Source organism: Leucoraja erinacea, chromosome 24 (genome assembly GCF_028641065.1).
Source record: "Leucoraja erinacea ecotype New England chromosome 24, Leri_hhj_1, whole genome shotgun sequence".
NCBI classification, from domain to species: Eukaryota; Metazoa; Chordata; class Chondrichthyes; order Rajiformes; family Rajidae; genus Leucoraja; species Leucoraja erinaceus.
Genome location: NC_073400.1, coordinates 24304353 through 24329142, shown reverse-complemented (window position 1 = coordinate 24329142; position 24790 = coordinate 24304353). Strand labels below are relative to the sequence as shown.

General features: G+C 40.2%; 1 protein-coding gene across 1 annotated transcript in view; it reads right to left on the bottom strand.

Annotated features, from left to right (window-relative positions):
- LOC129708821 (AT-rich interactive domain-containing protein 2-like) overlaps window positions 1-24790 on the bottom strand; it is a 159474-nt gene that overhangs the window by 46262 nt on the left and 88422 nt on the right. Inside the window, exons 4-10 of the mRNA XM_055654824.1 lie at window positions 23708-23841; window positions 21457-21675; window positions 18660-18727; window positions 9334-9403; window positions 6260-6507; window positions 2931-3027; window positions 285-494 (exon numbers count right to left, since the gene is read on the bottom strand). Coding sequence (XP_055510799.1) covers window positions 285-494; window positions 2931-3027; window positions 6260-6507; window positions 9334-9403; window positions 18660-18727; window positions 21457-21675; window positions 23708-23841 — 1046 coding nt within the window. The remainder of the gene's footprint in view (window positions 1-284; window positions 495-2930; window positions 3028-6259; window positions 6508-9333; window positions 9404-18659; window positions 18728-21456; window positions 21676-23707; window positions 23842-24790) is intronic.

Below are 24790 nucleotides of genomic sequence, written 5' to 3'. Positions count from 1 at the left end.
TTTCACCGTCTATTATAAATGCAGCACTTTCTTTTGTTTGTCAACATAAAGGAGATATATTCAAAATGGATTCCACCAAACTTTATTCTTTTGAGGACACAAATTTTACATGTTAGTTACAGAAATGACACTTGCTTCTGTACCAACTAATGCACGGAGATAAAATCATGGGGAACTTAGACTTCCTCTAATCAAGTATCTATACAAAAAAATGATTACTAATATCAGTGTTATCCTTCGTGAATAAAAAACAGGCACACCCACATTTCAACATTTCAACTCACCAATACTTCTTTCAACTTTGATGATTTTGGTGCAGGTCATCTCTCCCAGACTTGATAGCATGTACAGAGCTTCCAAACTAGCAAGTAACAGCAATATATCTTGGAGAGATAAATGGTTCACAATCTCACGATAGGATTCCTGTTCCACACATTCACAGATAATATCTACATTTTCTTCAATTTTGCAAAGTTTAGCCAAGATCTCCATACCTAAAATCAAGAAAATATATCAATGCTAAACATTATTATTTATTAACACTGTTTTCTTAACATGCTTCACTTAAATGGCTTTGCATTTAAAACATAATTTGTGAGAGAAGACAGGGGTAAACCATGAATCATACAGTTAAAATTAAAAGGTTGTGATCCTGCAAATTCAAGTCACTCCCATTGCCACCTGCTTGCCAAAGTTTTGAATATCATGCAAAGTAGGTGCCCCCTCATTACATGTCTGGAATAGTCATACTGTGCCTTGAAGACACTTTAGTAGTTGAGTGCAAAAGGTACGATCATTTGAAATGAGTTATTCTACTTAGTCATAGAGTCAGAGTGTGATAGAACATGGAAACAGGCCCTTCGGCCCATCTTGTCATTACCAGCCAACGTCCCAGCCACGCTAATCCCACCTGCCCACGTTTGGTCCATATCCCTCCAAAGTCCCACCAACTTCATAGGATTTTTTTCTGGTCTCCAAATGGCCTATCCTTTTAACACAACTTAGATACCCAGCTAAATATTGAAGAAATTGAGGTAATTCATGGTCAATCCGCTATGCTGTACTGGCCATTGGTATGCAATTTGTTGGTCCCAAACACATGGTGTGATCAGTATCTCTCAAGCCACGATATATCGAAATGCCTACTCTGTGCCAGAATTGCTTTACCTGCTCTTCCAGGCTTATTAAGTAACTGAATCTACAATAAAGCGGGCCACATGGAGTAAACCATGTGAAAAGTGTAACAATATCAAAGCAATTTTGCACATTTTAATTTGCTTTTGACTTTAGTAAGCAATGCAGAGCATAGTCAGAGGATAAATTCTGCTCAAAGACCAATGAAATATTTGATGATCATGAACAACTTTAATAAGAAAGGTGAAATAGCTTGAGATAGCCAAAATGAAATTGAAGAATTGATTAGAAATAAGGAAGCATATGCAGGCATAGGCATTTGGTTTTGTGCAAGTCCTTTGAGGTTTATAGTGGATATTTAAGGAACTTAAGGAAGTGGCACAGTGGCGCAGCCGAGAGCTGCTGCCAGAAACCCGGGTGCGAGCTCGACCTCGGGTGCTGTCTGTGTGGACTTTACCCCTGCGACCGCGTGGTTTTCCTCCTGGTGCTCCAGTTTCCTCCCACATCCCTAACACGTGCAGGTTTGTAGGTTAATTCATCCCTTATGTGTAGGGGGTGGATGAAGAAAATGGGAAAACAGTAATACTGTGATCGATAGCCAGCATGGGCTCGGAGGGCCTGTTTCCAAGATATATCTCTAAACTAATCTAGGAGGGAAAACTGAACACATGAAATGGCCTTGGCAAGATCTGGATGCAAATGTAATGCCCTCTATATAACGTTTGGGGCAAAGAGCCATCATTTATTTACTTGCCTCTGTACTCCAAAAATGGCTTTTATTAAAATCTGACAATGTGCACTTTAAGTTTTTTCTATTACAAATCTCAAATTGTAAAGTACAGAAGATGACGGGTCTTTGTCCCAAACATTATGGAGGGCACTGTAGGTGGGCTGATTGACAAGTCTGCTCACAACACAAAAAATGTGTAGTAGTAAAATTTGAAGAAGGTTTTGAAAGGATACAGACATAGATCAATTGGAAAGTTGGATGGAACAACGGCAGTTGGAATTTAATCCATGAACACACGAGGTAATGCATTTTTGGACATCAAATACTAACAGGACACATTCAATAAAATGCAGGGACCTCAGATGTGCAGAGGGATCTTGGTCTGCAAGTTCACAGCTTCCTGAAAATGGTGGCCCAGGTGAATAGGGGTGTATAGGTAGCATTTGGTATGCTTGCTGTTTATAGACATTGAGTGTAAGAGTTGGGATGTCACATTGCAGCTGTGCAAAACATTGGTCAGACTGCATTTCAAGTATTTTGTACAGTTCTGGTTTCCACACAGCAGGAAGGAAGTGGTAGCATCGGAAAGAATCCCATGGATTCACCAAGATGTTTCCTGGAATAGAGAGCTTTACCTATGAGACTATTGGCTGGATTTATTCATAATGGAATGTAGAAGGCTAAGGGATGACGTTAGAGAGGTTTATTAAATTATAAGGGCATAAATAACATAGTCACAGTCCTCTACCCTAGAGTAGGGGATTGTAAAACTAAAACATTGATTGAAGGTGAGGGGAATGATTTTAAACAAAACCTTCCAAACAATCGTGGTGGGTACACAGAAGGAACTGCCAGAGGAAGTGCATAATTACAGCATTTAAAAGATATTTAGAGTACATAGATAGGAAAGATCTAGGAGGAACATGGGACTAGCTTAGATAGGCTTGGGGGAGGCGGACAGAAAGGCCAGGAGCTGGGAGGGGAGAGGAGCTGGGAGGTAAGAAGGAGGCAGCATAACTTCACGGTAGGGAGGAGGGGTGGATAGGTAGAGAGATGGCAGACGTACCTCGAATTCGAAACCACTTGTCTGAAGAATGAAGGCATTTTGTAATGGTGTGAAAAATCACCTGGGTACTCTGGAAGTCTATGGGATCCAATTGCAGCTGTAGAGAAAAATAAACATGAGAATAAGCGAGTTTGGTATTACAACTGCGCATGCCCAGGTCATGGGTCATTCGGGATAAACATTCTTGCCAGCTGAGCTACTGTGTGTGCGCTCGGACCTGCATATTCATTTCAATGAGATTTATAAATAAATGGCTCCGTCAAATATGTCAGCAGTAGGCCACAGCAGGCTGCACAAATCCACAATTGTATCTATTTAAATTATTCACTCAATATAGCACCAGCCTTGAACAAACCTGTCAATTATCAAATCCCTGGCATTAGCCTGTCACAGCCTTTCAAATCCGATATTGATCTACACGAATTACAAGTTGTGTGGTCAACCAATTTGTGACAGTCCTTACATTCCTATCTAAACAACCTTCCTGGAATGAAGGAAACGAGGAGAATGTGCTGTGTGAGGGGTAGGTTGGAAAGTTTAGATTGGATTTGAACAAGCTGGTTAAACTTTCAAGCTGGGTTGGCTTAAATAAAGATGCTTTCACTTTAACCTCTGGGGTTGGTTCCAATCTGTCAGGGCACATAGTTGGTAGCTGGGTCCGGGTGATCGTGCGGTGATAAATATGAGAATTTGCAGCTAAACTAGAGGCTTCACTCAGGGGTGGGTCGCTACTCCCCAGCTGACGGGACCTGTTCTCGCTCTCTTTGAAGGAGGCGCCGCCCGCCCCAGCGAGTGGGTAAACGTGGAGCCAACCTGTAATATTAGTGGGAGCATTTTCTCAGTCAGACTTTGTCGACAGTTGGGGTGGGGGATCTGGGAGAGAGGTGGCGATGCCGCACAGACGGAACAGTTTAATAACGACCCAATAAAATCCGCCCTTCGCCACTCGGCAACCGGGGGTGATCTGATTTGACAGCCCTCTCGCTAGCTCGGTGTGTGCCCAATCCTAACACAGAGCCTCCACAAAACCTTAGGGCTTCGAGTAACACCTGCACAGAGAGCCTCTGCTAACAAGGGCTGGCAAACTGTGCTGGTCAACGTGCACTGGGCGAGGTGGCTGGGGGAAGCGCACCGCAACCACCGCAAACTTTGAACAGCACAGTCTCTACACTCAATGTATGCAATACTAAAGGGCAGACATTTTGCAGTTAAATGTCTTTTATCGGATTGGCGGCTCCTTCACAGGGCCAACCCTGTACCCAGTTTTCCTCAGAGATGAATCTTTGCGTTAACGGTACCTTCACACCGCCTGTAGGTAAGGCATCAGCCCGCATCACACTGATAGTCGTTGCCTGCCTCAGATTAAATATATTTTTACAAATAAATTATGAATAAAGATAAGAAAATGTTTCAAACACAAGTAATATTTTCTTATTCCAGTAGCAAACACATTAAGGATTAAATGAAAATAATAAATTCTTTAACTTTTTGAATATCTCATAATTGCAGATGAATGAACTGAACTAGAACTGTGTGTAAGTAGTGTGTGAACCGCAGAACAAGAAAGGAAGCTACTGAGTTGACAGGATTCTAGATTAATTCTTTGGTAGAATTGTTAACAATTTATACACAGTTTATACAGTGCTGTGTTCCCTTTTTTTTATGACCTTTGACAAATCCCATGATTCCTTGCGTTTATCGAGATACCGAACTTGCTTATTCTGAAAGTTGAATTGACCCAAGCAAGTCATGTAGTAAAGTTGCTAACTGCAAATATGCACATTAATTGATTCTGATGAAGCAAATTGGAATGGTTTATGAAAACGTTAAGCAAATTCATGTCCTATATTTGGGCAGCTCGCATCTTATCAAATTCCAATCGGTTCCACAAACTTCCCTTATCTGCTATGCTGTTGGCATCTTTATACACTGTTAAGTGCACTGATGTTGTTTTGAAAGAATTTGGTAAACTGGTTAAAGCAACCAAATCCAGTAGGAAGGCCAAGGCAGGAAGTGTGGAAGGTCTGATAAGACCACACTGTAATTTTTTTTAAATGCAAGAAGCCTCATTAGTATGACAAAAAATGCCAAGACCTGGATCAATGCAATAGACAATAAGTGCATGAGTAGGCCATTCGACCCTTCGAGCCGGCATGGGATTGAGATATTGTAGAGGTTACATAAAGGCAAAAATGTTAAGGAATGGGCAAGATTGGCAGCATTCTAGAGTATTGATGCTTCCAGCGTGACAGGAGTTGAGCTAAGGGAGGAGGGGACTTGTATTATTAGGTCAATGCAGGCAACAGAGATTAGTATAAATAAACATGATGGTCAGCATAGTCGTGGTGGACCAAAGGGCCTGTTTCATGCTGTAAACATTTTCACTATTATATAGTAGTTAATGTGTTTTTAACAACTCTAAATCTAAATATCTTTCCTTTACTCTCTGCTGCTGATTGCCTCTTTGGGCACTGCCTTCAAACTAGATGAAAAATCTTTTAAGAGATAACCAAATTATTGGTGTATTCGTGTTCATTGGTGTAGATTGGCCTGTTGTGCTACCAGTATTATGGGCTATAACTGCATACGGGTTAAGAAGCATCCATCCACCCACCACTACTTCTGAGCTCATGTGAACAAAGCCATTCCAAGTCATGTGTGGATGTTTGTGCTCTAAGTGCCATGATTTCAAGATGGCATACAATAGTCTCATTAACACCAGAAAAATCAACTAGATGCAATTTAATACTCAAAAAGTTGTGTTCTATGGATAGGAGTCGTTATTTATTGCATTCAAATTAATTGAAGCATCTTAAATGTAAAGTATCCAAATTCCTCCTTAACTCAACCAATTTAAATATCAGAAACCTAATGTGTAATTTGTGGAATACAAAACATTAAAATCCCTTTAACTGCCTCAAAGCTTTTATAAAAATTAAAATAGCTAATATATGTCAGATTATTTCTACCCAACTAAACATTAAAACCACCTTCCTCATCCTGTGAGGAATCTGACTGCAAACCGACACCATTTAAGGTACTGCGAAGTTGGGTATTCCAAAATATTTCTCAGGAAATCAAATAAATGGTGGTGAATAAATCATTTGCCCATCGAACAATGTCAAGCGGATATTCAGATTGAATAATCCATAACCTCTGATGTAAAGGTCAATTTGAAATGCTGCAGTAATGTAAATATTACTGGAGATTAAATAAGTAAGAGATATTTCTAGTTCCAAACAATGTGCTTTTCATATTTTTTACAATTCCAACATATTCAACATAGAGCAGCTCAGCTCAATCCACAAATGGAAAAACAAAAATCTTACCTCTGCCAATACATTTCCCAGTGTATCCAATCCCATTTGCTTAAGTGATACATGTTTACTGTGAGCACATAGCAGCAGAAACCTCAGGCACGTTCGGTTAGCTAATAACTTGGCGTTCCCTTCTTCCATGGACAAATTGTGGATGATAACAGCTATTTGCAGCACCCTTTGTCCTTCCAGGTCATTGATACCCAATTTCTGTGGAGGGTGGAACAAGACAGAGTCCCATCCATCATCGCTAGCAGCTTCTACCATAAGGAGCAAAAATTGAAACAAAATTACTTAATTATGATATTTTGTAATTTTTCACACTCTGCAATACAGGTTTCAAAATATTTGTTAAAGCAGCATTAATCCCAGTATAGAACTGCATATTGATTCATTACCACAACATAAATGGTTAATTAAAATGAGTAATATACCCCATTAAGGAGAATCATTACGTTAAATATTTTGACATTTAACTCGAGCACAATTAAAAAGCACAAACCAACTGAAGTCTATGCAAGTAGGCCACATCAAGTTTATAAAAGACGAAGAATTGCAGATGGTGGAATCTACAGTAAAACACAAAGTGTAGGAAGGAACTGCAGATGCTGGTTTAAACTGAAGACACCAAATGATGGAGTGACTCAGCAGGACAGGCAGCATCTCTGGATTGAAGGAATAGGTGATGTTTCAGGTCGAGACCCTCCTTCAGACTGGGAGACTGTTACTCCAGCACTTTGTTTTGCTCACTTATAAAAGTTCCACTTCTCTTGTGTTATAAATCACAGGTTATTTTGAGACAAGGACGATACTTGCCAATAGCAGTCACTTAAAATGGGATTTATTGCAAAGAGCTTGACAGATATCATTGGCAAAAGAGCCAAGTTAAGAAATTTGAATTCTATACTAAGCATGTAACTAAGGAAGAAACATACTTGCCTGCATTTCTACTAAATATTAATAAAATATTTGCGTACATTTGCTCTCTTCTCTAAAGGGTTAAAGAAGATTTATGAATGAAATTTAGACGTTGAATTAACTGGTAAGTTTTGGCACTGGAGCTGATTACAGCATTTTGTCATGAATAGCTAACATCTTTTCCAATGTATAACGTACACATTTTATTTCACGTAACATTTTGTATTGGTTTATTATTATTGTCGTGTTTTCTGTGATACAATGAAAATCTTTCAGGCAAATCATATCATACACAAATACAGCAGATAGTGGAAAAGAGAAAATAAACAGTGTAGAATAATGTTCCAGCTACAGAGAAGGTGAATATAAAAATGTGCAAGGGCTGCAACAAGGTACATTGGAAAATCGGGAATTCATCTCTAGCGTACGAGGGGTCTGTTCATGCATCTGACAATGGCAGGGAAGCAGTTGTTTTTGTATCTGGAGGTATGGGCTTTCAAACTTTTCTATGTTCAGTCTGACAGGAGAGGGAAGAAAAGAGAATAACGAGGTGTGAGTGGTTCTTGATTACGTTGCCCACTTTATAGAGACAGTTAAATATAGTTGGAGTGAAAGTTGAAAGTAGTGTAAAATAGTGAATAAGAAAGTGAATGGTTGGTTCAGTTTTGTTTATTGTCAAGTGGCACAATAGCTGTAGCACTATATTCTGCACTCTACTTGCACTACCTGTGGTACTCATGTATGGCATGATCTACCTAGATAGCAAGCAAAACACGAGTTGCAATAATAAACCATCAATATCAATCTCTACTGTCAATAATTCCATCAAAATTTATGTTATCTCTTAATGCTGCTGTCTCTTAGCATTAGGTTTAGCACAAATAAAATGGGAAATCACTTTGTCCTCCCCAGAACAATATTGTTAGGAATGAGATTTTTTTTTTTTTTTTTTTTTTTAAAGATGAATTTTAGAAAGCAAATTTACTGGCTTTGAATTCACTTGCACTAGGCAACAAAACAAGCACCAGTGTGAACAAAGGATTGCTACAATTGCGACTTAAGTGCACGGTTACTTTACCAGTATTCTAAAATTTATTCTGTATAAATAACTGGCAACAACTGTTTCAATGTATTTTGGAGCAACTGACAATATATAAATGTAGAATCTGTATTTAATAAGATATTAATGAGACTGATTAATATCAGGCTACAAAAAATTCTCCCCACAAATTTCATGAAATTCCATGACATGAAAGTCAATTTTCCAACTTATAACCACACTTTATATGCCATTGGATTTAAAAACCCTAAGTAATAATAGAAGATAATAAATGAAGAAGGGTTTCGGCCCGAAACGTTGCCTATTTCCTTTGCTCACCCGCTGAGTTTCTCCAGCATTTTTGTCTACCCATAATAATAACCATAATTTTTTCCTCTCTGAATAAAATTCATATTGCATATTTATGTTCATGGCATGAAACCATGCTCTGACAGCTATGTGATAATACTTCTTGGAAGCTCCTTAAATAAAACTGAAGTCAGTTTTAAATATCATTAATTCTGCTGCAACTGCCACTACATTGCGGCATTGCCCTTCTAATATGCTGCATGGGGGGAGAAATATTTAACATGTAATGTCACTTGCCGTCAGCAGGTGAAGCTACTGTGCAACATGAACCATTATTAGATCATAAAATCAGAACAGCACCATCTGCTGAAAGCAATGCACCTTTTCAAATCAAAATTCAACTTCAAATTCTCTTTCTTCACCCAACGAGTCCAGAACATATCTCTCAATAACACGTATCAAAGATTGCTTCAGTCATCCCTAGCCACCATACCCAGAAAAACCAAAGGCTTCCTGCAAAAGCCTCTTCTTCGAATCAAGTCAAATTTCACTGACCCTTAATTGGTACATGTGACAATAACCTGACCTTGAAACATAAATCTAAACTCTAAGTTTTTCCACAAGAGACCCGATGTACAAATGATGTATCCAACACAGGAGAATTTGTTTTGGATTATAATTTCACCTTATAAAAGAAAGATAGCTCAGCAAATGCATATGAAAACACAAGTCGCGTCGGCCTTTGGGACTATTATCCTGCAATATTAACAATTTAATAGTTATATTAGTCAACACTATTGCTGTTAATCAACTTTCTTACCTTTAGTTTTGAGACTTTTTTCTCCGATAAGCTCCCGGACTTCATGGTCTTCAACTGTATCTTTCCAAAACTGTTAACAATTTTGAAAGTTCAGTAGTTGCAGGATACCACGATAATACATAGAAATCATTCTAGCCATTTTATTTAAGGAAACTTAAATAAATAAAATAAACTTAACTCAGTCCGAAGCTTATCTGCCTCCTTCAAAGCCATTAGTCCTTCACTAAAATTATTGGAGACAATCAATCTGCAACAAATCTAGCCTGGTGCAGGTTCAGCACCCAAATCCCGTTAGTAAATTGTAAAAAGTTGGAGTATCCATTGGCCCATGAAGAGTTCAACATTGGAGCTCGGGTGAAAACTAATGATCAGGGTGAATCAGGAAGCTAAGTACTTCCATGATTACACAAGTGCCCCTTGAAGTTACCTGGACTGTCAGTCTCCAAACAATAACAACAAAAAATAGATCATTGAAATTGTGTAATTGTGGAAGCACTGGGTAGAAGATTGCAACCTTCACATGGTCCACCCTGTTTCGACGAATGCAATCAATCTGGTGTGCACAATCAAATAAGGTCAAATAGAACAAGTTGTCCTACAACTTTAGGCTGTGCATGCCATATGGAAGAAGAAAAAGAAGTGGAAGCACTGGACTTCCAGATGCACCCTGATCGTTGTTCTCCTGAAGCTAGACACAAAATGCTGGAGTAACTCAACGGGACAGTCAGCATCTCTGGAGAAAAGGAATGGGTGACATTTCGGGTCGAGATCCTTCTTCAGACGTCACCCATTCCTTCTCTCCAGAGATGCTGCCTGTCGCTGAGTTACTCCAGCATTTTGTGTCTATCTTCGGTTTAAACCGGTATCTACATTTTCTTCCTCCACATGATCCTAAAGCCTATCAGGCATTGCAAAGTGGATTTTTTTTTTTAAGTTGACGGGAGATACTTTTTTGATTGCAATACATTCCTAAATGTTTGGGATCACGTTCCACAAATGCTCTTTTCCATAATAAATACTGCAATGACATTTGCAGTCATATTTAAACTATTGCTTAACCATGGTTTATAAGCTATATGAAAGATGGTAGATGGCTTTAAAAAGACATTGGTGTGGAGTTAAACATATAACTATGCACTACGTGAAAAACAAACACTAATGTGCAATTATATCATGTCTGTATGCACTGAATTGGATAAACATTAATTTATGACCGTAGAAGCTGGAATCTGGAGCAGAAAAACTGCTAGAGGAAATCGGCACGCAAGACTGCCTGTTCCGCTGAGTTACTCCAGCATTTTATGTCTATCTTTGGTTTAAACCAGCATCTGCAGTTCATTCACACACTGATCCTATGAAGGTGAGTATAGGCCCAGGATCCAAAAACTCATTGAGTTTAAGGATTGCAGCGCAAAGAATTAAGAGACAAAAGTGAAGTTATTTTTACAAAAAAAAATAGCTTGTTTTAATGTTTTAAATTGTTTTGTAAGTGTTTTTACTATACATGCAATTATATATTTCTTCAAAATGTTGATTTAAAAAAAGAAAAAACGACTTTAAGCTGAATTCTTTTAATGTATAGGAAGGAACTGCAGATGCTGGTTTAATCCGAACATAGACACAAAAAGCTGGAGTAACTCAGTGGGTCAGGCAGCGTCTCTGGAGAGAAGGAATGGGTGACATTTCAGGTCGAGACCCCTCTTTATTTATTTTTTAATGTTTTTTAATATTAACAATATTTTAAAATAGTTGACATCGAACAACTTTCATAGCCGGCAAAGCTGTGTCCCCGGCTTTGCCAGGTGTCAAAGATCAAGGGCACTCAGGGACAAACCTCCTGACAATGCCATCAAGACCATGCCACTGAACTCTGGGGTGCAGAGGGCAAGCAAGGTAAACATTCTACATCTATCCCAGAACAGATTGCAGGCATCAAGTTCAAGCACAGGACCAAAGCCAGCACAATCAGGGCTAATGACAATGACAGATCCCTTGATAGATCTAAGTTTTAAACAACCTCAATTATCCAACAAAGTGGGCAATTTTGTGATAGTGTACCAGCAGTTATCCATGATAGTTTGAAATCATAGGTCGTTCATAGCAGAAAACATTTGCCTGTCTTCTACTTATCCACCCAACATGGGGCTCTCCACTCTTCTTTTATCTCTTCATAATGCTCTGCAACGTAATGGAATCTCCAGGCTACTGCGCTGTGGGACCCACATTATCGATGAATTACTCACACTATGAGCTGTCGTTCCTGGATGGTCTGGGTCACACCAGTGGTTTGTTGCCACCTGGTTCAATCCATCTCTGACTCATCCCAGAGTTCCTGAGCTAGCAGAATGTAATCTTTTCATTCTATGTAGCTATTTTCTACGAGACCAGAGTTCAAACCTGACTACGGGTGCGTCCTTATGGAGTTTGTACGTTCTCCCTGTGACCATGCGGGTTTTTTCCATGTGCTCTGGTTTCCTCATACACTCTAAAGACGTACAGGTTTGTAGGTTAATTGGCTTGTAAAATTGTAAATTGTCCCTAATGTATAGGATGGTGCTCGTGTACAGGGTGATCGCTGGTCGGCAAGGACTCGGTGGGCCAAAGGGCCCGTTTCCATGCTGTATCTCCAAAGTCTAAAACACCTCCATAGCAACAGGTGAACCCGAGGGCTCAAACTCACCACAAGTCACTCCGTACTAGGACAGAGACAACACTTACTAAAACATTCTGTGCTGCACAGCATCTTCTGGTCAAATAGGAGCTGGAAACTAGCCTCCCTCGGAAGATCACACCTGGAACCATTCAGGAAGAGTATACACCTCGTGTGACCAGTGAGGCAAACTCAGGTGGTTTGCCAGACACCGAGTGATTTGGCACATGATATTCTAGTGACTCAGTGGTGCTTTATTAAAAATTGGGATAGAATGCAGACAGAGACCAGCAATAAAGCTTTTGGTTCTCCACGTGTATAATCACGATTCCAGTGCAATAAATGAATCAATTAATCCTGGCACACAAAAACTTAAAAAATATCCAGCCCACAAAACAGGATGTCTTGAAGGGAGAAGTAGGAATCCATCATCATAAGAACATACGCACCCAGTAAAATCTTGCAAGCATAAAATAGAAATAGCTTGGAGGCATTTTAGGAAAAAGGCCAAGACTGAGATGCTAACCATAAAATGCTGAGACAGCTGAAATATATGCAATGGGAATACACCTGTACTTGGCAACCAACAGATTTTCTACAGCAATTAAGTCACTTTTCTACTTTTATGGCAATAGTGTTAGTTTTTAAAACTTCATGAAAAAGATATTTTTAAAAATCTTTCAAAACTGATGAAAGAAAGATGTAAAGGCATGATGATGCAGTCAGATTTATCTGATTACTGAAAGGAAATAAGAAACAAGTCAATTTTTTTGATACATTTATGGTAGAAACAAAGATGTATGATTGTTGAAAACTGGGCAGTCATCTGGGGTTTTAAAGACTGTTGGCAACACTGTTGGTTGAAGCCTAACCTACATCTTCAATTTTATGGAAAACAAGTGTCTTCAACTGGTTCAACCAGGATCCAATTACAGAACATATTCTCGATGGTGGACAGAGACATTGCTGGCATGTGTGCTCCACCCCACACCACTAATGGACATGGGTAATATATAAAGTCTGTTTAAACAAATGATTTAATAGTTTCTGGGGAAATAGTCCTTTTTGGATAGCCACTTGCTACCTTACAGTGCCAGAGACCCGGATTCGATCAGAACTATGGGAGTTTGTATGTTCTCCCCGTGACCGCGTGGGTTTTCCCTAGGTGCTACGATTTCCTTCCACACACCAAAGATGTGCAGGTTTGTAGGTTAATTGGCTTTGGTAAAAATGGTACAATGTCCCTAATGTGTAGGATAGGGCTATTGTACGGGGATCGCTAGTAGGCGCTGACTTGGCAGGCCGAAAGGCCCGTTTTCGTGCTGTATCTCTAAACGAAACTGTTTTGAACAGATATAAAACCCTAATATCTCCTAACCAAATTGCAAATCAATGCTAAGCCAAATGCTCGTTTTAGATTGGGCACAAAAAGCTGGAGTAACTCAGCGGGACAGGCAGCATCTCTGGAGAGAAGGAATGGGTGATGTTTCAGGTTGAGACCCTTCTTCAGACTGGTTAGGGATAAGGGAAACAAGAGATATGGACGGTGATGTGGAGAGACAAAGAACAATGAATAAAAGATATGCAAAAAAGTAACAATGATAAAGGAAACAAGCCATTGTAAGCTGTTTGTAGGATGAAAATGAGAAGTTAGTGCGACTTGAGTGGGAGAGGGACAGAGAGAGAGGGAATGCTGGGGCTACCTGAAGTGAGAGAAATCAATATTCATACCACTGGGCTGCAAGTTGCCCAAGCAAAATATGAGATGCTGTTCCTCCAATTTGCGTTTAACCTCACAATGGAGGAGACCAAGGACAGAAAGGTCTGTGTAGGAATGGGAAGGAGAATTAAAGTGTCCAGCAGCCGGGAGATCAGGTTGGTTCATACGGGCTGAGCGAAGATGTTCCTCGAAACGATCGCCCAGTCTGCACAATTTACACTCGGGTGTCTGCATTGTCACTTTGTCACCATTAACCCCTATATAACCCCACGGTAACCCAGCCTCACCCCATCAGACATTGCCTTTCTCCTTTCCATCTCATTCTCCATTTTCTCTACAACTTATAACTAGCTTTTCCTTTCCCAGATCCGAAGGGTCTTTGAACCGAAATGTTAATCTCCTGGGTAGATACAAATGCTGGACTAACTCAGCGGGTGAGGCAGCATCTCTGAAGAGAAGGAATGGGGGACGTTTCGGTCGAGACCCTTCTTCAGACTGATGTCAGGGAAGGGGGCGGGACAAAGATAGAATGTCATCAGAGACAGTAAGACTAGTGGGTGAACTGGGAAGGGGGAGGGGATGGAGAGGGAAAGCAAGGGCTATCTGAAGTTAGAGAAGTCAATGTTCATACCACTGGGGTGTAAACCCCAGTGGTATGAAGTGCTGAGCCACCGGGAGATCAAGTAGGTTAAGACGGACTGAGCGGAAGTGTTCAGCGAAACGATTGCCGAGCCGGCGCTTGATCTCGCCGATGTAGAAGAGTCCACATCTTGAACAGCGGATACAGTAGATGAGGTTGGAGGAGGTGCAAGTGAACCTCTGCCTAACCTGAATGGACTGCCGGGGTTCCTGGACAGAGTGGAAGGAGGAGGTATAGTGACAGGTGCTGCATCATCTGCAGTTGCAGGAGAAGGTACCTGGGGAGGGGGTGATTTGGGTGGGAAGGGATGAGTTAACCAGTGAGTTGCGGAGGGAACAGTCTCTGCTTTAGATGGTCTGAAAGCAGCTTAGGTACAACACCACAACAGCAAGGATGGCAAATACGGACCTTTTCTTGCCATGCCATGATGTGCCGCAAGGGTAGCTTGTGATTTTCTAAACATATGACACCGACCAGAGTGTCAGAAATAACATCACCTGTGCAGGGCAAACAGTTTTTCTCCCGTTACCCTGCAAGGATCTGCTAGTGTCACTGGAGAAGATTCTTGCAGAGAAACAGTTGCTGTTTACACTCACTTGATAACATTCATGTTAATAGATATACAGTCATACATAATGCATGTGCACTTTGGCACTATTCAATTGTTGCCATCAAAAATAAATGTTTCTTTGAGATCAAGAAAATGGCGTCTGCGTTATTTGATAAACAGGTTACGGGATCCTCAATTCTTCAGCACTATTTAAGGCATAATTGATGGTACATTTATGCCGAGCTGCACATTTATTAACTAACGTTGCTTAATACTGTACGTCAATTGTTAACTCTGTCTGCTAACAGGTTAAGGTGAATTCCAGTCGCTCTGAGCCTTTGGCTTAATTATTAGCTAACACATGCAGAAAACATTCCAATTATAAATCTAATTAGACAAAGGTAATTACAATATTTTCATTCAAAATGCTGTCAACTTGCAATTCTCATTTTCAAGTTAAGGTGAGGAAAGGAGAAAATTGAAGTCTGTATCTATGCCACTAGATATATCATACAATTTTGTCTTGTTTTTCCTTTTCTCAACTTCCGATAATTTGTGGGTAGCAGGAAGACAAAATAAAAAGCTATCCATTGCCAAAAAAGTTAAAAAATAACTTGATTCCTGTTAAACTGAGCAAGGTAATGCTGCAGATGGTGTACTTTTCAATTTGGGTATACTGTGTTCGGTTTAAATGCAGCACATTAAAATGCATTCAAATTTCCTCTACTGAGCCTGAAACATAAGAGACCATGCCCAGGGCCGTCTTAACAGCATTATAGGCCCCCGGGCAAAGCAGTGCACTGGGGCCCCTACCTACACAACCACTTATAGGAATAAAAATTTAAATGGTCGATAAAATTAAAGCTAGTTCAAACGCTACACCATTGTGCTCCAAAGCTGATTTTTTAAAATAAGTTTCAGTCTTGAAAATGAATGTTCTCCTGCACAGTTGTAGTCACCATCATGCACATGAACACTCTTGAGTGCAATTTCAACATTGGGAAACACAGATTTCAAGTTTCCGAAATTATTTTGATCCTCTTCTTCTGATCTGTCATATCTAGTAAGACGCACACTTCGCTTTCGTTGCCGTTTTTTCACATCGCTGTAATCTGAATCTGGTCACCTCCTGGCTTTCAATTCGTATTCACTAAATTTGTCTCTCATTTCCTGAAGATAGGTTTTCAGAGACTCAAGAAGATTCATGGCAACAGGTATGTTCATATCCACTGACTGCAGGACCTTACTTGTTTTATTCACTCTTTCAAGATCTTTCTCACAATTCCAAAGAAGTGTGAGAAAGATAGTTTCCAGGTTCTCCATTTTCTCGCACAATCCTTCTGCCTCTCGCCTGGTGTTCACTTCCTGCTCAGAGTCAGCTGATCCAGAATCCAGTGCATGTTTAATTTTCTCCAAACCCCCATACAGAGCATGAACAGCATCAAAATGTGACGACCATCTCACGTCAGACAGACGCTTGACCACAACATTTTTTCCTAAAGATGATGCCAGAACATTCCATCGATGTGTAGAAGCAGAGAAAAAGGAATACAGACACTGAACAAAGTCAAAGAATTTTACAGTCTATAGATAACACCCTTCCGCTTTTACACCCACCAAGTTCAGGCTGCGTCCAGCTCAAGGGACATAGATGGCAAACTCATTCAGTTGATGAATCCGTGCTTGCCATCCAGTATTTATTTATTCTCAGCAAGTCACAACATACATGGGGCCCCTATGATCGTGAGGCCACGGGCAACTGCCCAGTGACCATGTGTTAAAACGACCTTGACCGTGCCCACAGCATCAGCATGGAAGTTATTCTCCCACCTTGCCTTAATGCCTGGACGTGCAGCTTCCATTCTAATGGCATTCAAAATGATACCGAAAATTAATCTTGAATATAGTGGGATTTAGCATTAATCCCTCATGACAACTCAGCACACAGAACGCACAGAAGGATTGCTTGTACGGAACCTTACTGCTGATAAAGTTTAATAAATGCAACAAACAAAACCGTTGCTCGGTAACTTGACTTTAACCATCGTTCAAAGTTTTGTTACATATATTTGTGTGCATTCAGAACTTAATGCAAAATTGAGAGTATAGTTAATCACTACTGCAGTCCAATTTAACTAATAAAAAGTTCCGCTGGACTCCAAGTGAAACGCAGACTAAGAACCGACCTGCAGTAAACTGGCCAATCCTGTGTACCATGAACACTGAGGTTATTTAAACTGTATATAATATTAGATTTGGGGAACACGATGAACTTTTTAATATAAACCTGTTGAAAATATAAAAAAGGGGGCACTGTTGACTTTATACTGTACATGGTTCTTACTCCATTTCAACATCATTTAACATTGTGACACACTATTTTTATTAAAAAGCAGCAGACTAATAATCCAAATTACTTGCAAGTCCACCCATGTGAACATGAAAGATCAAAGCATCTTGAGGCGGCTTGACTGCTGTTATTTCCACCGATTTCTAATGCTGAACTCCCCACAAAAGTCTAGAGGCAATCACTCCAACCTTCTTCAAAAACCTACACCAATTTGACACCTCCTCACAAATCAACATGGAGTGGAATTGGTCAGGTTAACTTTCAGATAATTTGCCTTCTTAAGTGAATTGAAGTGTGTGTCTCCATCTCTCTCTCCGTCTCTCTCTCTCCCTCCGTGTCCGTCCCTGTGTCCGTCCCTGCGTCCATCCCTGCGTCCATCCCTGACTTTAGAGCTAAGGCCTGGAAACAGGTCCTTCGGCCAACGAAATCCTAGGCCAACCAAATCCACGCTAGGCCAACCAAATCCGCGCAGGCCAGCGAACGCCTGCACACTGGCACTATCCCACACGCTAGGGTCAATTAACTTACAAATCTGCACGTCTGGAATGTGGGAGAAAACTGGAGCATCCGGAGGAAAACCACACGGTCACAGGGAAAGAGTATGAACTGCATACAGACAGCATTCATAATCACGATCGAATCCAGATCTCTGGTGCTGTAAGGCAGCAACTCTACCGATGCGCCACTGTGCTGCCAAAAATCTCAATTGAAGATATTCAAAGTCTTTGACTGTTTTGATGGCAGGAATGTCTTGGGGGAAATACATAAATGTTGATCAATATATTTCTGGAAGCTGGAGCGACCATTTTTGGCAGAAAGGTTCAAGACGATAGATGGTCTTGTCAATTAGAAGCTGAATTTGGGAAGCAAGTTGCCACAGCTTTTAACTGTGGACATGGGAGAAATGAGCATGGGCTGAACAAACTGGACACATTTATTGGACAAATTCCTGCAGGAAAAAGGTTCATCTTGAAATGGGATTTTACATTCTGGAAACCCAAACAGGGGCTAAGCAATTAAAATCAATGTATATGGCAAGGCAGGTAGTGCATTACATTCTCTTTAAGCTGATAGTTCAACACAATCCTGCTTTGCAATTTAGCTTATTTTGTTTTAGGGTAAAAATGAGATTGCTCAAATGAAAGTGGATTCCAAAAGAGAAGTTCACATGAGCTCATATGAACACGTCTGGGTATGTAAACTGGTCAGGCAAATATTTCAGTTTGACTACCTCATTCACCACCATATGCCATACTTTTATTTAAAGCCATACATTTAAAGTCAAAATTACTTTCAAAATAAATACACTTTGATCCATGGTGTAGGATAAACACATTTAAGTAGACATTCTAGATACCTGCACTCCAATTAACTACAAAATAGGCATGTAACAGACAATCTGCCAGAAACAGTCACCTTTATGAAGTCTCTTCCAGATTTTATTTTCCATTCTGATTCATATACATTTAAATAGGTTCCTGGACCTAAAACAAAGAGAATATACATGAAGCATAATGAGAACAAGGCACTTGAAACAAATTGCAAATTACACATATGCAACTGCAAATATATCATTAACAAATAGATATCTATTATATCGAGCAGAGAGTTAGAGAGCACAAGAATGCAAGCATATTAATTTACCTGGAAAAATATCAAGTGCATTGGCAGGATAAGGTTATCTGCCTCATTGGCATCCTATTCACCTTAAGCATTCATCATTGCCATGAATAATGCACCATATATGCATGTCCAACTGCAGCGACTGGTCATCCATGGCCCTCATGATTTTATGTACCTCTAAGGTCACCCATCAACCTCCTTTTCATCCATGGCAGAATCCCAGCCCATCCAGTCTCATAACTCAAACTGTCCAGTCCCAGTAACATCTTTGTGAACCTTTTACACACCCTATCCAGCTTATGACATCCTTCATGTACAGTGCATTCAGAAAGTATTCAGACCCCTTCACTTTTTCCACATTTTGTTACGTTACAGCCTTATTCTAAAATTGATTAAATTATTTTTTTTAAATCATCAATCTACACACAATACCCCATAATAAAAGTGAAAACAGGTGTTTAGAAATTTTTGCAAAGTAATTGAAAATAAATAACTGAAATATCACAGGGTTGAGGCGTATGACAGTGAGGGACATGCTATGCCACAAAATTTGAGATTGTGGATGAACATAGATTTGCTGCTGAAGGCCCATGGTATGCAGCAGATGCTCAGTTTTGGGCTGCTAGATTTCCCTTAAATATTTCCCATTTTGAATGGCCACTGTGTCCCTTAACATGGAGAGTGTTCTCAGTATGTTCAATCAACTTAATTCACAACTGCAGGGTGGTTACCCCTATATATACGATCAAATACAGATGCAGCTGAAACATGATCTAGAATGTATGAGATTTTTGTTGTTTACTCTCTCATCACCTGGTTGGAACATAATCAAACCTGTTGAGGCACTGTTCAAGGCAATGGCTACAATGTGATAGGGCCGGTGTCCATAGGAGAAGTTTCAAACACAGCCGTGTGCAACAATGGAGACAGTAACACTTCACAACAGGTGCCTGGCTTTAGCAGCTCGGAACATTGAGATTGGAAGGCTTTGAGTGCAATGATGAATCAACTGTCTTCAAGGCAGCATCGAGTGGGAAACCGTTGTACCATATACATAGGTGCAACAAAGATTTAAAAAAAAACTATTTGTATTATTTAGTTCTCCCTTTTATTTAAAAAAAAACATTTAACATGAAGCTCTGTGACCATGCATCACTGGCCATTTCTTTCAATTCCTTCCACATTAGAAATGAGAAAGTAAAACTTTTATAATGTCAAAGGTGTTCTTTTCCCATGTTATTTATAGTTCTTTTGCACATTTTCTATTAGGACTTTCCCCCCCCCCAACATGGCTCAGAGTGCACCAATGTGAACATTTCTTCCTACTTCTCTCTAACGACTGCAATGAACAAGTCATTCATTTGAATGACTTTTATACTCAGTCATTCATCTGTCTAGGTGCAAGTCTGCAGTTCAGTTTTTGAACAAAATTAGTGTATATTTGAGGCCTACATTTATAAAATAAATGGTTAAGCTTGATGTTAATAGTTCTAATCACTGTGATTAAGTCACTAATTATCAGTTAGCAGTAAAATTAAATATAATTAAATACAGTTAAAATGTGAACATTAAACTTTTTATTTTCACTTACTGTATTAAATCCTCAGTGATTAAAGCTTAAAACCAACCACTAAACATTCAGTACAGCAATTTTTTAACTATATGCTTCCTTCATTTTCTATTATTTCTACCACTCCACACAGTATGTCGATTACAAGGCGACTGTCATAGTCGTAGCAGGTCGCTGAAAAACCGGTGACTGGACCCCCTACGACAATATCTACAAGCTACAACAACCTACTACCTACTCGACGAGAAGCTACCGATAACCGGTGACCCATTAGGACGTCCACCTACGACCACATCTACGACAACCTACGTCCACCCGTGACAAGCTACGACCCTGTCGGCGACAACTTAAGACAAAGCAGTCGCCGGTACCTGTCGTCGGTTCACGTAGGTAGTTGCCAATGGAATTCACCAGTCAGCACCGGCGACAACCTACATCACCTGGCGACAACCTACGCCTTCCTGGCGACAACCTATGTCTTCCTGGCGACAACCTACGACAGCACCTACATCAGGAGAAGTCACGCTATGCTCATTGGGGTCAAGCCCACTGTCGCTGAAATTTTTTTGAACATTTCAAAATCCAGCGGCAAACAGAAAAACACTACGATTCTTTGGGCGACTGAGGAGACTACTCACGACCATACAGGTGACACCCTGGCGACAGCCGAGTCGTCTAAAAAAATCGCCTAAGTGGGACAGGCCTTTTACTATTTTTATTTCTTCTGGTGAGGTTACTTAATAATTTGCTATCTAACACCTTGTAGTTTCGAAGTTTTAGAGAGGAATTGCTCCATTTCGGAATGAAACTTTTAATTTACTGCTCATTTGCTCCTTACCAATAATTTCCCTGTTACGAAATTCCCATTGCTGCTCATTATCCAAATTGTCCCGCTCTTCACTACTGCTCTGATGGAAACATATAAACCCTCCTCATATGCAATTACTTCAGGAACATTGCTATTTCCATTTAAATGCTGTAATTTACGTTTGCAATTATGGATTAAAAAATATTACTTACTATCGTCAAAAATCCCAGCATGTGCAAGAAGAAGTGTAACAACCTTTGGGTCTTTTTCCATTTGCAGAATTTGTTGGTTTCCATGTGACATTAATGTACAAACGTTAATTGCAAAGTCCACTTCATTGGGAAGTCCCGAAAGTAAAGAGAGCACCACTTTATTATAGTCACTGATTGTAGTAAATTCTGTAAATAGGCCATAACCACGACGTACACTTTCTGAAAAATGAAAGAAAAGTTTTAAGTTTCTTTCCCCCCCCCCTTGATTACAATACCTTTCAATTGCCAAAGCTGTGCATAAAATGTTAAGTGTTATGTTAGCGGAAGTGCTGAACAGTTCAGGTGGCAGGACCAGAAAATAATAGGGATACAAAATTGGTTAAGAGGTAGAAAATAGTGTAAGGTTGTTTTTCTACACAAATAGAAGAATGGTTTGACTGTCCTAGTTGTGTCCAAATTTACACTCCTGCAATTTATGTATATTGCTCTGCAGTTCACATCTATCCTGCAGATAGATGTGAACTGCAGAGCAATATACATAAATTCAGTTTGTAAATGACATGACAAGCCAATAATGTAGAGGAAAGTTACAACCTTCCAAAGAATATAGGCAAAATGAAAAAGTTAAATTAATGCAGTGTTGATGCAATGGATTTTGGTAGAAAGATTGAAGATGGGCAACATAAATTAAGCGGCTTTTTCAAGATCTCACAGGAACATAAAGATATTTCCACACCCACAATGCCTCTATAGAAGTATACATACAAAAATCCTTGAAAATGCTATGACATGTTGGAACACTAAAAATGCACACAGGAATCCATGGCTTGCAGCAACAAAAATGAATAAACGAGGAATTAAACATCAATATAAATGCTCATGACTATGAAAGGCTACTGGTGGATTCTGGATACCACGCTTTAAGATGAATGTAAAGAGCAAAGAGACGGTGCAGAGGAGATTGATGTCAACACCAGGGATGCAGAATGTTAGTTACATGGAAAGTCCAGAGAGGTCAACCTTCACTGCACGAAGACGAACCGCCTTTAATTTAAGGTATGGTCAAAACCTTGAAATGTTTGTAAAAAATAGAAAATGTTTCCACTGGCCGAAAGCCCATAACAAGAGGGCATTATTTAGGTGTGAGCTACAAGAACCAAGGGCAATGTTAAAAGGGATTTTGAAATGCATTGCCTCAAAATATGGTGCAGATTCAACACACAAATGAGTTTAATCTAAAGTGCCTACTAAATGGAACTGCAAATAGCTGTCAGGCACAATTGAATGAATGGTTTTTTGTGCCCTATCATTCTGTAATTCTACCACAGTCAAAGGCTACTTTAAAACTGCTCTGTAGTAAAGTTATGGTCCAACACCTTCACACATGGAAGTAAATTAAATAGATAGATTAGGGTTGTTGGACAACTGGCTTGAAAGCACCAGCATCCATGAGTACTCCACTCTCAAAAGTGGAGGGTTAAGAGAAATCATCTTTAAAAAAAATAGCAACTGAGAACTTGTTCTTTCAGTGTTAAGAGTTCTAAATCAGTCTCCAGTATAAGTCAAGGGCCTGTCCCAAATTACGCGACCTCGTGGTCGCGTTGAGCCGCGATGGTCCTGCGAAGGTCGGGCGCGATTACATGCGTACGCACAGCCGCCTGGAGCGCGTGACGTCATTTGAAGATGGACACAAAGCTGGAGTAACTCAGCGGGACGGGCAGCATCTCTGGAGAGAAGCAATGGGTGATGTTTCGTGTCGAGACTTCTTCAGTCTGAAACGCAGGGTCTTGACCCGAAACATCACCCTTTGCTACTCTCCTGCATTTTGTGTCAATCTTCAATTTTCTTGGCCCTGCTCTGGGAGTAGAAGTGGGGGCAGATTAGGACCGCAACGGCCATGAGCCCCAGGCAGAGTACGGCGATCGTTTGCCTGCTTCTGCTGCTGTCGAAGGTGAGACGTTGCGTCGCGCCAGGGTCTTGGGCCTGCCCCACTTTGGCCGTCAGTTCAGCGACAGGCCGTTGGCGCGCAAAGATTTTGTTCACTACAAAAATTTCGGAGCCTCGCGTGCTGCCGCGCACAACTACATACCCCTCCGTGCTTCTAAGTGGGACCGGCCCCGCGCGGCCATACGATGCCCGTACGCCTCAACGCGACCACGAGGTCACGTAATTTGCGTGCCAAGGACACGTAAGTGGGACAGGCCCTTTAGTCAGTTTAATTACTTCTGGATTTTATCTCATTAGCACTTACCTGGGATAATGTGCTGATGACGATTATAAAACAAATGAACCCCAGAGATTGCAGCGTGTGGTCGAGAATTAGTTGGTGTAAGTACCTCTTCATCCTCTCCAAAATGATGCAACTTTTCATAGCTCTCCAGGTACCTGCACAAAGCACATTGTTACTAAACTGATGAATACTTTCTTGAGATTATACTGTAGTTGACAAGACTAAACAGTACCCAAGTATTTATTATAACCAAAGCGATCACATATACATTTGAGAATTGGTTTCTCGTAGCCCGTAGGGCTCTATCTAACTCTCTCTTGAGATAGAGCTCTAGGGGCTAGTGGAGTCAAAGGATATGGGGAAAAGGCAGGCAAGGGTTATTGATAGGGGACGATCAGCCATGATCACAATGAATGGCGGTGCTGGCTCGAAGGGCCGAATGACCTCCTCCTGCACCTATTTTCTATGTTTCTATGTCTATGTTTCAATGATTTTCCAATTTTTTCCAAATATGCTGATCTCAAGAGTAACTGACAGCATCCAACTAAATATCATTTAAATTAGATTATATTGGACAGTAGAAGATTTAAAACAACGGTGCAGTCTCTGCACAATACTAACTTTAAACCGTGCCTTGGCTATCAATTACATATAAATCACTCTGCAAATAAAGAACATCACATAGGCCTTCACAAAGTACAGTTTTTTTTTTGCTGTAAGAACAAGTAAAAAAGATCGCTGCTATAGATGCTTCCACAGTTTCATTTATAGTTGCAAAGCCTAGAGCAATTATTTTATTACAAAACATTTCCACTGAACTTACTTTAATTAAGAATATTCAATGGCAAAGTAATTTTTGGAATGTGTTGTTGATCATTTGCAGAAGTTATGAAAGCTATTTATTGGAAACAGTGGCGCAGCTGATAGAGCTACTGCCTCACAACGCCAGAGAACAGGGCTCAATCTTGATCTCAGGTACTGTCTGCATGGAGGTTTTTCACATTCTCCATGACCACATGGGTTTCCTCCAACATCCCAAAGACGTGCAAGTTTGTCAGTTAATTGGTCTCCATATGATTGCCCCTAGTGTGCAGGGAGTAATAA